We start from the raw sequence: 14,408 nt of genomic DNA on the forward strand, positions 1-14,408 counted from the left end.
TATGTAGCAGACCAGCAACTTAGCATGTGCCATGTATTAAACCCAATGCATTTAGACAGCATGGTTGTAATATCTATGAGTCCGCGCAGCTACGCCGCCCCAATTCCCAACGCCGGTTCTAGAATCTCACTGGCACGCTGTGTACGGAACATGCTGAGTCTAAGCGTCTTCATCATATGCCTGGACATACTGACTCATAATCTAATGAGAAGGCCGCTGAAGGAGAGCTGACGCTACTCAAAAACAGCGAAAGCGCAAGTCAGGACATACCTTTCGCTTTCTTGTCTTGAATCATTATTGTAATGTCGAGACCTGCTCTCACACAATCATTTAGTGTAAGTGTTGTATAACTTTTCCTCAGCTAAGATTAACTTGAAATCAGGAGTCCTTCATCTCGTTGCTGGTTCCAACCATACTGAAGTCGGAAACTTCTACGCCGCACAGACACATTCAATGACACAATCAATGTTGTCATTTGCGGAGAAGCCGGCTCTGGTAAAAGTTCCTTGGTCAATTTGATCGCTGGGAAGAACATTGCAGTGACATCCTGCGATGCTGGGGGATGTACAGCTGGAACTGATATGTACGACATTTCAATGGCTCGGACGCCGAACGAGACGTTAAAGGTAAAACTTGTCGACACAGCTGGTCGGTCTAGTTCGTCGCTCTTCGTGACTATTATTGAACTAGGTTGCAGGTCTGGACGAGGGCCCCCGAGGCACAGTCCCAGATAAGGAAGCTCGAAGAATTTTGAAGAAGCTCCTTCGAACTCTGATGCAGCAAGGCAATATTCATCTCGTCATGTACTGTGTGCGGGCTGAGAGAGAGATTCGGACGCTCCGCCGGAACTATGAGTTAATCCGCTCCCAAGTCAAGAGGAAAGTTCCAATTGTCCTTGTCGTCACATGTTTGGAATCCTATCAACCAAACATGGAAGACTGGTGGAAGGTCAATAAACGAACCATCTCAAACTTCGGGATGACCTTTGCTGACCACGCATGTATCACTACGGCGATAATGACAGGACCTATGTTCAAGGAGCGCCGCACCCAGTCATACGATGCTGTCTGCAAACTCATCGAGCACTGTCGTCCATCGAATAACACAGGGGTTCGCACTGGATCGTTATCAGGCAGTTTTAACGGGGTTCCAAGGTACGTTATCCCCTACACTTTGTGCACTTATCGTATTTTCTCACGTTGGTAAGTAGGACCAAGCCTAACACTATCGTGGTCTTTGGGGCGAAAGGAGCAGGTAAAAGCTCACTCATCAACCTCATGGCGGGAAAGGATGTAGCAGGCACATCCTGTAGCATTAGACACTGCACAGATCGCTGGAAAGAATATCCCGTCGAATTCGGCGGCGAGGTTTATAGGGTGTTTGATACCGTTGGACTCTGTGGCGAGTCTTATGAAGTGTTCAACACTGCCGGAGCCAATGGACTACAGCTGGAATTCTCACAGTACCTCGACGCTATCGAGAATGCCTATAACCTCGTTCAGGCTCGAGAGAAAGAAGGGGGAATTGGCCTTCTTGTGTTCTGCGTGTCCGGCGCAGGCAAACTCAATGCTATGCACCAAAACAATTACCGGTTCTTTCACGAATTCCTCTGTGGCAAGAAGGTTCCTATCGTTCTAGCGATCACGAACCTTGAAAGGGAGTTGGATATGGAGAAGTGGTGGACGAGAAATCAGGACACCTTTTGTAAGAAGAAGATCCTCGTCAATGGTCATGCTTGCATCACTGCCATTCAAGTCAAAAACAAACCAATGTTGCAAGAAAAATCACGCAACGCGATCTGGAACCTTGTCAAGGAATTCACTGCTGACGGGCAGAAACCAGCATGGAAAGGAGGAAACGACCTGTTCGTGTCATCGATGTCACCTGTAAGGAAGGATATTGTCTCCTACCTCACCAAGCGCTGCCATATGCCTCTGGAAGTCGCAAAAGAGTTAGCTAGTAAGATCAAGAAAGACATAGTAGGTTATGAAGCTGCACAGTGAGTTCCCCTTTGGAAGTGTTGCCTCGATGCTTACTCTGCGCGCAGGAAGTACAGTGGCGCCAATGCCAGTGGCCATGCTAGCGAACTGGAAGAATTTGAGCTACTTGACTTCGACAATACGGTGAAAGGCTAAATCATCCCCTACTCGTATCCATAATGCACGATATCGATTTACGAAGTTGATTACTGTTATCTATACCATGCCTCCCAGTTGTTCATAGCGCACACTGTTCTTTAAATTAGCCTACCCATATACCCATTTTAATCAAAGATTAGTCTTTTTTCGTGTAACGCTGTCTGATTCGGTTGGATCCCTCATCTAAAATCAAACACTAAACAATAACTCTAAGATAATGGTATGTAGGGACAGTACGCCGGGTCAGTGAACTTTCCACTCCCACTCCGAGTCAATACCTGTTCGCGACTGTCTTTCTGTTATCAAGGCCTGTCTACTACTACAGGTGTCGGACTACGCTCAGAGCTCAATTAACGGTCAGCGACAATGTCTCAAAGACATTCTGAATCACGCAAAACGTTGTGGCGTGCGAGGTACTTGTTTCGAATTGGACATGCATGATGTGTTGTGAAATTTTCGAAGAGTGAAATCATTATGTGTGTAAGTTATAACGTATTGGCAAGGTAAGTCCACAAACGGAATGAGCACAAGTTATCGAACATGGGAAATCAAGTAGCTCCTGCGTCTTTCTTAATCCTATCGGCCAACTGCTTTGCGACGTCCGGAGTCAAACCGCACCTCTTGGTAAGGCGAGGGGCAATATTATCCTTCTTCGAACGCGATTTGCCCAAAACTAGCCCCCTCAGCTTTTGCATCAACGACACAAACAAGTTGTCTCCTCCTTTCCATGCTCGCTTCTTCCCGCCAGTAGTAAACTCCTTGACAAGTTTGCGGATCGTGGTGCGCGATTGTTCATGCCGTTCTGGACAATTGCCTTGAATGGCGGTGATGCACGCATGTCCATCGACATAGAATTCCTGGTGACGGAAGGCTTTCTCGTTTCTCTTCCACCAGTCATCCATTTCCCCGACTTCGTTTTCGAGATATGTGATCACTATAACGATGGGGACCTTTCTTTCACAAAGGAATTCGTTGAAGAGCCGGTAATTGTTTTGAAGCGTGGCGGTGAGTCGGCCTGCGCGCATGCAGAACATAAGTAGATCGATGCCGCCTTGTCTCTCCAATTTCTGGATGAGACTATAGGCATTCTCGACAGCATCGAGATACTGTGGGATTCCCAGCTGTGGTTCCTCGAGTCCAACAGTGTCAAATATATTATAAGAGTCGCCACCAAAATTGACGGAATGCTCCTCCCACTTCAGCGTACAGCGTGTCAGGTCATTGGATGTTTTTGCTACATTCTCTCCCGCTATGAGATTGACAAGTGAGCTTTTTCCTGCTCCTCCTTGCCCAAAGAGTACGACGTTTGTATGCTTGTTTCTACTCATCATTGTTAGAAAAAAAATGGCGCAAGGATCTTGTCTAGATTCTACGTACCTTGCATCTGGGTTCATCGTGATTTGGAAGCGATGCTAAGGATGGTACTGGGGCACCGTGGCGTTTGACTGTACTTCTTTTAAAACCCAACGAACTTTGACCACGTTCCTTGCACCCATACTCCAGACGTCTCATCGATTGGATACTGACTCAACGATTGGCATTCGCCTACGGATTCCCGCTAAGCCGCATCCGACAAATGAACTGGAGACAAACTCGTGTTGATGGTAAGATTCAACAAATGAATTCTTAGTCACCTGTAAGAAGGGCTTGGTGACCAAATATGAATCACAGGGATTACTTCAACGAAGCAGAGAACGAGCGTCAAAGCCCCTGCAACTACATGCAGCGTTGGGGCAAAATAGCAGAGGCAGTGTCTGTGCCGATCGTATGATTCGTGGTGAGGATATATTCAAAAAAAATTAGAAGATGACAGGAAGATATGGAATGGGGAACCAAGTTAAAAGGCAAGTGACATCCCTAGGCCTCGAGATTGTGTCGTGACTTAGCTTCTTCAACTTCTCGTCACGTACTGTGAAGCCCATCTCATACAACTCCGACAACTTGAGTTTTAGTGTGTACAAGCAAATCGAACCATCCACAGACCGAAGTTCCGGGCAGGGTGTGGTGCTTACTAGTACATAACAATGACAACATTGTAGAAACCCCATCCATCGCCCAGACCTCCCAGCCTATGAAACCGTGACAGAGGTTCAAACAGCGAAAGCCTGAACTAGCGAAACGCAGATGGCCTCACCAAGAACTGATCACCTCGAAGGGTAAAATGACGCGGAACACGAGGAAGGAGACAAACGGTGTGGGCGAGGATAACATTGATTCGCTTCAGGTGGAGATTTCAGCGCTATTCCTCACACCTCTGCCAAAGAAGGGCGATCGTGATGCGGAGACGAACAATTTTTGAACAATGGCTGCATGTGTTGTACGGTGGTGTGGATGGTCAAGTAGCAGTATCGCAGCGATGTACACTGGAATTTGGAAAGCGTGTAGTGAAAATAGAAAATGAAGGGGCGGGAGATTAATATTAATTCTAGCGCCAGACATAATAAACGGTGCGCCATCGGAAACGATCAATATGTATATGCAACACGTGATCGATCAGAACAGCCTCCAGGGCAGTTCTGCCGTATAATAACATGAACATGTTGATGACACGATGCTATCACTTGATTTCTTCTAGTATTAGGTTAATAACATTAATGCGTTGGCTTATCGCCCGTACCCTGAAGTGCATAGCCGAATCCTCACCGCTGCAGCTAAACCAGCAGCTTAGCATCATGATGTGTGCCATGTGTGAACTTGTATCGTAATATGTAGGCCTGAAACGATTTTGTTACATTGGAATATAAACTCATCATAAAGCAATATATGACCATGTAAATACACCGCATTCAGCATAACCGCCAGCAAGAACCCACCGGTCCACTGATTTTCAAACTCAATGCATTTAGGCAGCATAGCGGTTTTCCATATATCCATAAGCTGCCTCCCTAATGCTCAACGCCGTTCTGATCTCACAGGCTGGCACGTGTACGGAACATGCTGAATACAAGCGTCTTCATGATCATACTATTACTGACTCCTGTTTTAACGAGAAGGCAGGCTGACACTACTCAAAAACGGCGAAAGCGCAAGTCAAGACGTACCTTTCTCTGCCTTGTCTTGAGTCATTATTGCAATGTTGTTTCGCACACAAACATCTACAGTAAGTGTTGTTTGACTCCTCCTTAGCTAGTAAGCTTAACTTGAAATCAGCCGTCTCGAAATTTCGCCGGTTCCAACCATAATGAAGTCACAAAACCTCCACACCACCCAGACACGTTCAATGTTGTCATTTGCGGAGAATCCGGATCTGGTAAAAGTTCCTTGGTCAATTTGATCGCTGGGGCGAACATGGCGGTGACGTCTTGCGATGCTATGGGATGTACAACTACAACCAATGTGCACGAAGTTTCGATTCTGAGCGAGACGTCGAAGGTGAAGCTTTTTGATACGGTCGGTCGGTCCAATTCGTCGCTCCTCGTGGCTATTGCTGAATTAGATTGCAGGTCTGAACGAGGGCCCCCGAGGCACAGTCCCAGATAAGGAAGCTCGAAGAATTTTGAAGAAGCTCCTTCGAACTCTGACGGAGCAAGGCGATCTTCATCTCGTCATATACTGTGTGCGGGGTGAGAGAGAAATTCGGCCACTCCGCCAGAACTATGAGTTAATCCGCTCTCAAGTCAAGGGGAAAGTTCCAATTGTCCTTGTCGTCACATCTCTGGAATCATATCAACCAGAGATGGAAGACTGGTGGAGGATTAATGAGCGGACCATCTCAAAGCTCGGGATGACCTTTGCTGGTCACGCGTGCATTACCACAGCGACAATGACAGGACCTATGTTCGTGCAGCGCCGCACCCAGTCACATAACGCTGTCTGCGAACTCATCAAGCAGTGTCGCCTATCAAATAACACAGGGTACGTATTCCATATACTCTTTGTATCGCTTCTTCCTAACATTTATCAGTCGCAACAAGCACCCAAATATTGTCATTTTTGGGCAGGCAGGGGCAGGCAAAAGCTCACTCGTCAATCTGATAGCGGGAGAGAACGTAGCAAAAACATCCGTTTGCCTGAAGTGGGAGGAGTATCCCGTCGAATTCGGTGGCGGTTCTTATAATATATTCGATACTATTGGACTCGAGGAACCACAGAAAGGAATCCCGCAGTACCTCGATGCTGTCGAGAATGCCCATAGTCTCATCCACAAATTGGAGAAACAAGGCGGCATTGATCTACTTTTGTTCTGCATGCGCGCAGGCGGACTCACCGACACGCTCCATAACAATCTCCGGCTCTTTAACGAATTCCTTTGTGAAAAGAAGGTCCCCATTGTGATAGTGATCACATACCTCGAAAACGAAGGCGGGGAAATGGATGACTGGTGGAAGAGAAACCAAGATAGTTTCTGTCGTCAGGAGTTCCGTGTCGATGGTCATGCATGCATCACCACCATTCGAGGCAATTGTCCAGAACGGTATGAGCAATCGCGCACCACGATCCGCAAAGTTGTTAAGGAGTTCACTGCTGACGGGCAGAAACGAACATGGAGTGGAGGAGAGGACCTGAAAGTGTCGTTGATGCAAAAGCTGAGGGGGCTAGTTTCAGGTAAATTGCATTCGAAAGATAATATTGCCCTTCGCCTCAACAAGAGGTGTGGTTTGACTCCGAACGCCGCAAAGCAGTTGGCCGATAGGATTACCAAGAAAGACGTGGTAGAAGGACCTAGTTGACTCGACTTCCCATGTTCAGTAGCTTGTGCTCATTCCGGCTGTAGACTTTTAAATTTATATTGGAACTGCAACGCGCTGACGAGGGATTAATCGATTAGTGCCTGCAGGATGAGATTTGGAATTTGTTGCTGTCGAGTGGTCTTACTTGTTCTAAATCACACGAAACTGTGGTGCGCACGCGGGGTCCTTATCTCTAATTGGACATGGATGATAAATTGTAAGGAGAGTAGAATATGAATATTATGCGTGTAAGAAATAATGACGTATTAGTCTACAACCGACATTAATGAGCACAAGCTAATGGACACGGGGAGTCGAGTCAACTAGGTCCTTCTACTGCGTCTTTCTGAATCCTATCGGCCAACTGCTTTGCGACGTCCGGAGTCAAACCGCACCTCTTGGTAAGGCGAGGGACAATTTTATCCTTCTTCGAACGCGATTTCCCTGAAACTAGCTCCCTCAGCTTTCGAATCAACGACACGAACAGGTTGTCTCCTCCTTCCCATGCTCGCTTCTGCCCGTCAGCAGTGAACTCCTTAACAAGTTTGTGGATTGTGGTGCGCGATTGCGCATACCGGTCTGGACAATTGCCTCGAATGGCGGTGATGCACGCATGACCATTGACATGGAATTCCTGGTGACGGAAAGTATCTTGGTTTCTCTTCCACCAGTCATCCATTGCCCCGCCTTCGTTTTCGAGGTATGTGATCACCACAACGATGGGGACCTTCTTTTCACAGAGGAATTCGTTAAAGAGCCGGTAATTGTTTTGAAGTGTAGCGGTGAGTCGGCCTGCGCGCATGCAGAATATGAGTAAATCGATGCCACCTTGTTTCTCCAAATTCTGAATGAGACTATAGGCATTCTCGACAGCATCGAGGTACTGTGGGATTCCTAGCTGTGGTTCCTCGAGTCCAACAGTATCGAATATATTGTAAGAGCCGCCACCGAATTTGACGGGATATTTTTCCCACTTCAGCGTGCAGCGCTTTAGGTCAATGGATGTATCTGCCACCTTCTCTCCCGCAATGAGATTGACAAGTGAGCTTTTGCCTGCTCCTCCCTGCCCAAAGAGAACGATGTTTATATGCTTCTTTCTACTCACTATTGTTAGAGAAATATGGCACAAGGATCTTGTCTAGATTCTACGTACCTTGTATCCGAGTTCATCGCGATTTGGAAGGGATGGTCAGGATGTCACTAGGGTGCCGTAGTCTTTGACTGCATTTCTTTTTAAAACCCTACGAATGTTGACCACGCTCCTTGCACCCATACTTCAGACGCCTCATAGATCCGATACTGACTCGACGATTGACATTTGCCTACGGATTCCCGCTAAGCCGCATCTGTCAAATGAACTTGAGGCAAACTCGTGTTGATGACACAATTCAAGAAATTAATTCCTAGTTGCCTGTTAGAAGAGCTTGGTGAGCGTCATAGCCAAATGCGAATTACATTCAGGGATCACTTCAACGAGTTGGAGAACGAGCGTCAGAGCCCCTGCAACTCCATGCAGCTTTGGGGAAAAACAGCAGAGGCGGCGTCTGTGGCGATCGTACGATTCGTGATGATGATATAAAAGATGGCGAGCCAAGTTGAAGGGCAACTGACATTCCTAGGCCTCGAGATTATGTCGTGGCTGAGCTTCTTCAACTTCTCGTTACGGTGAGGCGCAATGATTTCATACTAGTGCAACTCCGACATCTTGAGTCCCAGCGTGTACAAGCAAATCTAACCATCTACAGACCGAAGCTCCGAGCAGCGTGTGGTACTTACATAACAATGACAACGTTTACCGTTGCCCAGACGTATCAGGTTGTTTTTGGAATTTTGAATTTTAGTGTGAGATACTTTTACGCCGTTTTACCGTCACGTGACGTCCGGGTTCGGCCGGATTTCTGGAACCCTTCTGCTTTTGGGGGCAGGCAAGTCTTTGTGTGTCGCTTTGCATTCTTTCTAACCAAATATTAGTTTGTTATTCTAGATCTACTATTAAGTCATCTGTCGTTCCAAGGATGCAGGTCAATAATAGTGAAGACAAGAACTTTGAGGATAGATATTATACATGCCATTCAACAAATCCTAGCGGGTGAAACCAAGATAAAGACTGTCATAAGTCTTTCCTGCTGTACTGTACTGCAAACAGGCCTTCTACAGCATGTTTTTCAGCTCCCAAGGATGATCATAAAGTGAGACAGACAGCGTGAGAGTAGAGATAGGCATTTAAGTGTATCAGCTCTTGGGCCAGGTGAAATTGATGCGTGTATGGTCATGACAGGCCTGTGACACTGTAATAAATTCTAAACAACTTTGAATTTTAGTTAATGATCAACATACTAGTATGAGTGTCTGCCTACGTGCGTACAGGCTCTATAGTGCTGTATTCACTTCTCACCAAATTTGTGGTGCTTGTCCTCTGTCCACACTACTAGTATGCATCTTTCCTGTATTGTTGTATCACCTCTAATCCATTCATCTATGTTGGTTTTCAGATGGAGTGTCAAGTGTTGTCCCACCTCATCAAGCCTCGACCTCCCTGTCAAGTTCGATCCATTCTCTATACTCTGCGCCACCACGTCAAGCCCCAACCATGGCATGTCAGAAGCCTCATTTAGGCTGGGTCAAGCACCACTCACACCATGACAAGTCTGGAGATCAGAGTTGATGCGCAGATAGAATCTAACAGGTAAGATTAGTCTCAGTCTCTGGAAACAGAAACTGAGACACTCGTCTGCATGGGCACTAGACTTTATACTGTAAGTAGTATTTTCTTATTGAATATATTAGAATGAAACATTGTTACCCTGCCGGTTTGCTGTTGAAATGGACCGAGATGTTGCTACAAAAACATTGAGTGTTTTAAGTGCGGGTAGAGTAGTAAAGAAAATTGTAAGTAAATATTGCTGAGCACGATCCGACGTCAAATGTTGCTCGTTCATTGCTCTTTCGGGATGCGCTTGTACCAGTCTACTCCCTCATCGTTCCTATCTCGGATCCATTGGCCAAAGTCTCTTCAGATCGCTTGGAGTTCAACATGTTTCTGGAGGAGTACCCTGAAGCAAACTGTGGGGCCAAGCCACTCTTCAATGCAATCCAGTGCCGGCACAAGGCACACAGAGAAATCACTGCCAGATGAGCGAGCAAGAACGGCTGGCCAGAGGTCCGAGCATCCGCCTCACGCTGACAATCACAACCTGCATTCAGTCTTCCTGACTCAGAGTTGATAGAGGAAGCCTCGTCCATCCATGCACGCACACACTGATCCATAGCACAACCATTCAAGACTCATGGACATTTCACCACCCCCACACACGCATGCACACAAACTAGCTTCGAAGTTCTGTCTCTTAGTACTAGCACTGTCCTCCTCATAGATTTGTTTTTTTGTCGTGGATTCACACACAGCTGGCAGGACTCGACAAAATAATTTGATTTGTTTGGCAAATCGTTCGTCGAAAGGAACTCGAAACGTAGATTGCATTGGCCAGCGATGAGAAAGAATGCAAAGCGGCACGCAAAGACTTGCCTGCCCCCAAAAGCAGAAGGGTTCCAGAAATCCGGCCGAACCCGGACGTCACGTGACGGTAAAACGGCGTAAAAGTATCTCACACTAAAATTCAAAATTCCAAAAACAACCTGATACGTCTGGGCAACGGTAAACGTTGTAGAGCACTTTACCAAATTACGTTTGCACAGTCTGAGACTCTGAGTGTTTCTTTGTCTGAGCCCGAGATAGGCGCATCGTACTCTGGATATCGTGGTGTATAATTAAAAGTCTACAAAGGGTCCATTCCCTGGAGTTCTTGAGGACAGTGACCTTGAGTCGAAGTCGAAGTTCATGCATGTCATGATGTCGGTTCGAACGTTCAAGCTAGTACAACTTGCCTCATCATGATGGTGGTCGGGGGTTACTGACAACTCCCGCGAGTCTTGGTTCTTCATGAAAATCGGTGCTCAATTGAATGGTCCATGCATATAGTGAAATATAAAGGTTATTAGTACTGTAGTGATAAGTCACAGTCGACAATGTGGTCGTGCTAATGAAGGAATGAATTGGGTTATGTAAGCAGTGAAACCACAGTGGCACGCGCGTCCATGCTAGGCTTGGCTTTCATCCTCGTAATTAATGTGTTCGACAAGATTACTCAAGACTATCATTGCATCTAACTTGAACGACATAAGAGATACTCGAAGATTCGACGGAGAAGACACGATATAGGCTTAGTGGAATATGCACTCACCCCAATACAGTATCAGGGTTATGGTCTTTCAACGATGATGGCATCGGCCTGACCTCACGGTCAAGCAATTCTTGGGTGAGTTTGACGTTGGTCATTGAGCGGACAAATGGAAAGCTTCTTCGCTTTTCAGGAACCGTATCAGGTAAGGAGAGGTGATGTCCGGCATGTAGACTACACTTCCAGGCCTCCCCATCGTATGGTTCTACCGCGAGAGCAGGTTATAATTACGACAGCCATTCAAAACATATCCATCTCCAACCCTAACACGCCTGCTGAAGTGCATCTGTGTTCCCACCCAGTTTCGTCCATCTCGATGCTACACATATGATATCGACCGCCTTCGAGTATTGCGTAGGTCCAGTCGGCTTCAACTTTTGTTTTTTGGTTGTGCAACTGATAACTGTGGCGGTTTAAACTTGGAGACCTAAGGCCTGACATTTGCTTCTGCGCATGGTTGTTATCTTGACGTACGTTACTGGAATCAACAAGATGCATCAGAGCATCCGAGACACTTTCATCACGCTGCATTCTCAAGACGTCCTCAAGAACTTGGTTCAGGAGGTACACGCTATCGCCCATGGTAATCGATAACAACACTCACTGAGTTCTTGTCACAGTTCCAGACCCGATACACATACAAAAACGTTCCTCAAATACCTTCAAAGCTTTCAGTCTCGGCCCTTCTGCTGTTATTGGGGATATATCAATATTTTGGCTCTTCTGGTATATCGTGCAACTGATCACGACCAGGCTCCGCTACAACCCATAGCGGGGACAGAAATACCCCTTGGTTCGTTCAGAAATGGTATGGATGCATGATCAAAGGCACCTTACGATGTGAACACTGAGAGCGTCCCAAGTACATTCAAAGTCATACATTATGAAACATTATGATACGTAAATAAATGCAAGATATCGAGTAATTGTCGAGTAATACACCTTACTTCAATCCAGACAGTGCGAAACCGTATTGCAGACCAAGACTTTCCATGAAGAAAGGAGGGGCAAGAGATTGTGCGAGAATCGTCAACAGACCCCAGCGCTCCAGCGCTCCACATAGAGTCTGCTTCGCGTTGGCAGAAAGGGCCGTTAGAAAGTCAAAGGGGACGAATCTCTGTGAAATGAAATTAATAGGTGTTGCAACGTTGAACTGGAAATTTATAACATAAGTGAAAGTCGTATTGAGTGGCACATTATGTAATAGGCGATCGAGACCCAGGCTGGCAGTGCCAAGTAATCCCCGACTCCTATGTATCGGTTTTTTCCTGTCATTCTCGTGGTGAGGTGTATACGCCGTGTTACAGTTTTATTCGGCATCGGAAGTTGAGTCGATCTAGCTAGATTCACTCTTGTAAAGGAATTATCAGTGCGTCCGTTGTCACTTCAGCTTTCTTCGTTGACGGTGTCTTCTCCGAGTTTGCTCATCGTTATATTTGTCCTCGAGGATTTTGTTCGTGGTACCGACGCGCGGGAACAAACGGAAGGCTAGATAAAACAAGTGTATACTAGTGAAGTCAGTAAAAGAATGAACTATAGTAATGAATGTCTACTACTGCCAATATGATGTACACATACTAGCGAATGACAAACAAAGGAGTCGGGGATGGGTGCTTGCGCCGTTACCGATATGTAGCATGAACATGCTGATGACACGATGCTTGTTAATAACACTAGGATACCACTTGATTTTCACCAGTATCAGGTTAAAAATAATGCGATGGCTCACTGAGTCGTCCGTACCGCACTCACCGCTGCAGCTAGATCGACAGCTTGGTGTCATGATATGCCATGTGCGTATTTACTAGGCAGCAATGAGCATGGTGGTTTAAATATCTATGAGCTTACGCAGCTACGCCTCCTCCCCAATGCCCAACACCATTCTAATTTCTCAGATTTCACTGGCACGTGTACGGAACATGCTGAAATAAGCGCACTGGCTCCTGACACTACTCAAAAACAGCGAAGGCGCAAGTCAAGAGTCAAGGCGTACCTTTCTCTGTCCTTTCTTGAGCCATTATTGCAATGTCAAGTCCTGCTCGCGCACAATCATCTAGTGTAAGTATTGTTTGACTCTTCCTAAGCCAAGCTGAGGTTAACGTTAACTTGAAATCAGTCCTCCGTCTCATCTCAATGCGTTGTCATTTGCGGAGAGGCCGGATCTGGTAAAAGTTCTTTGGTCAATTTAATCGCTGGGACGAACATTGCAGTGACATCCTGCGATGCTGGGGGATGTACGGCTGAAACTAATATGTACGACAATTTGATGATTCGGAACGAGATGTCGAAGGTAAAGCTTGTCGATACAGCTGGTTGGTCCAGTTCGCTGCTCTTCACGACTATTACTGAATCAGATTGTAGGTTTGGACGAGGGCCCCAGAGGCACGGTCCCAGATAGAGTAGCTCGAAGAATGTTGAAGAAGCTCCTTCGAACTTTGATGAAGCAAGGCGATATTCATCTCGTCATGTACTGTGTGCGGGGTGAGAGAGAGATTCGGACCCTCCGCCGGAATTACGAGTTGATCCGCTCCCAAGTAAAGAGAAAAGTTCCAATTGTCCTTGTCGTCACATGTTTGGAATCCTATCAACCAGAGATGGAAGACTGGTGGAGGGTTAATGAGCGAACCATCTCAAACCTCGGGATGACCTTCGCTGGCCACGCGTGTATCACCACGGCGACAATGACAGGACCTGTGTTCGTGGAGCGTCGTACCCAGTCATACGACGCTGTCTGCAAACTCATCGAGCAGTGTCGCCCATCGAATAACACAGGGGTTCACACTGGATCGTCACTAGGCAGTATGCACCCCATCCCTTCTAGAAAGACTGCGAGGTACGTATTCCCTATACTCTTTGTATCGCATTTCCCTAACATTGATCAGTAGCAACCCAAATGTTGTCATCTTTGGGCAGGCAGGGGCAGGCAAAAGCTTACTCATCAATCTCATGGCGGGAGAGGACATAGCAAAGACATCCAGTGACCTGGAACGCTGCACGACGAAGTGGGAAGAACATGTCATCGAATTCGATGGTGGCTCTTATAATATATTCGATACTGCTGGACTGCAGGAATCACAGTCGCAAACCTACCTCTATGCTGTCAAGGACGCTCATAGCCTCATCCAGACATTGAAGAGACGAGGTGGCGTTGATCTACTCATCTTCTGCGTGCGCGCATGCCGATTCACTACTACCCTTCGAAGCAATTACCGGCTCTTAAACGAATTCCTTTGTGAAAAGAATGTCCCCATCGTTATAGTGATCACATACCTCGAAAACGAAGACGGGGAAATGGATGACTGGTGGAAGAGAAACGAGGAAACTTTCCGTCGCCAGAAGTTCCATGTCAATGGACATGCGTG

At 46.6% G+C, this 14,408-nt stretch overlaps 1 protein-coding gene across 1 annotated transcript; it reads left to right on the plus strand.

The window, feature by feature from the left end:
- Positions 1–596: 596 nt before the first annotated feature.
- On the plus strand, positions 597–2,135 carry F5891DRAFT_1196276 (uncharacterized protein; the record flags this gene model as incomplete). The annotated part of the gene is made up of 4 exons (XM_041368273.1): positions 597–648; positions 698–1,154; positions 1,211–1,999; positions 2,048–2,135. The coding sequence occupies 4 exons, from the start codon at positions 597–599 to the stop codon at positions 2,133–2,135; spliced, it is 1,386 nt and encodes a 461-aa protein (XP_041219096.1).
- Between the last annotated feature and the right edge of the window lie 12,273 nt (positions 2,136–14,408).

Source organism: Suillus fuscotomentosus (genome assembly GCF_016647785.1).
Source record: "Suillus fuscotomentosus strain FC203 chromosome Unknown F5891scaffold_97, whole genome shotgun sequence".
Taxonomy (NCBI): domain Eukaryota; kingdom Fungi; phylum Basidiomycota; class Agaricomycetes; order Boletales; family Suillaceae; genus Suillus; species Suillus fuscotomentosus.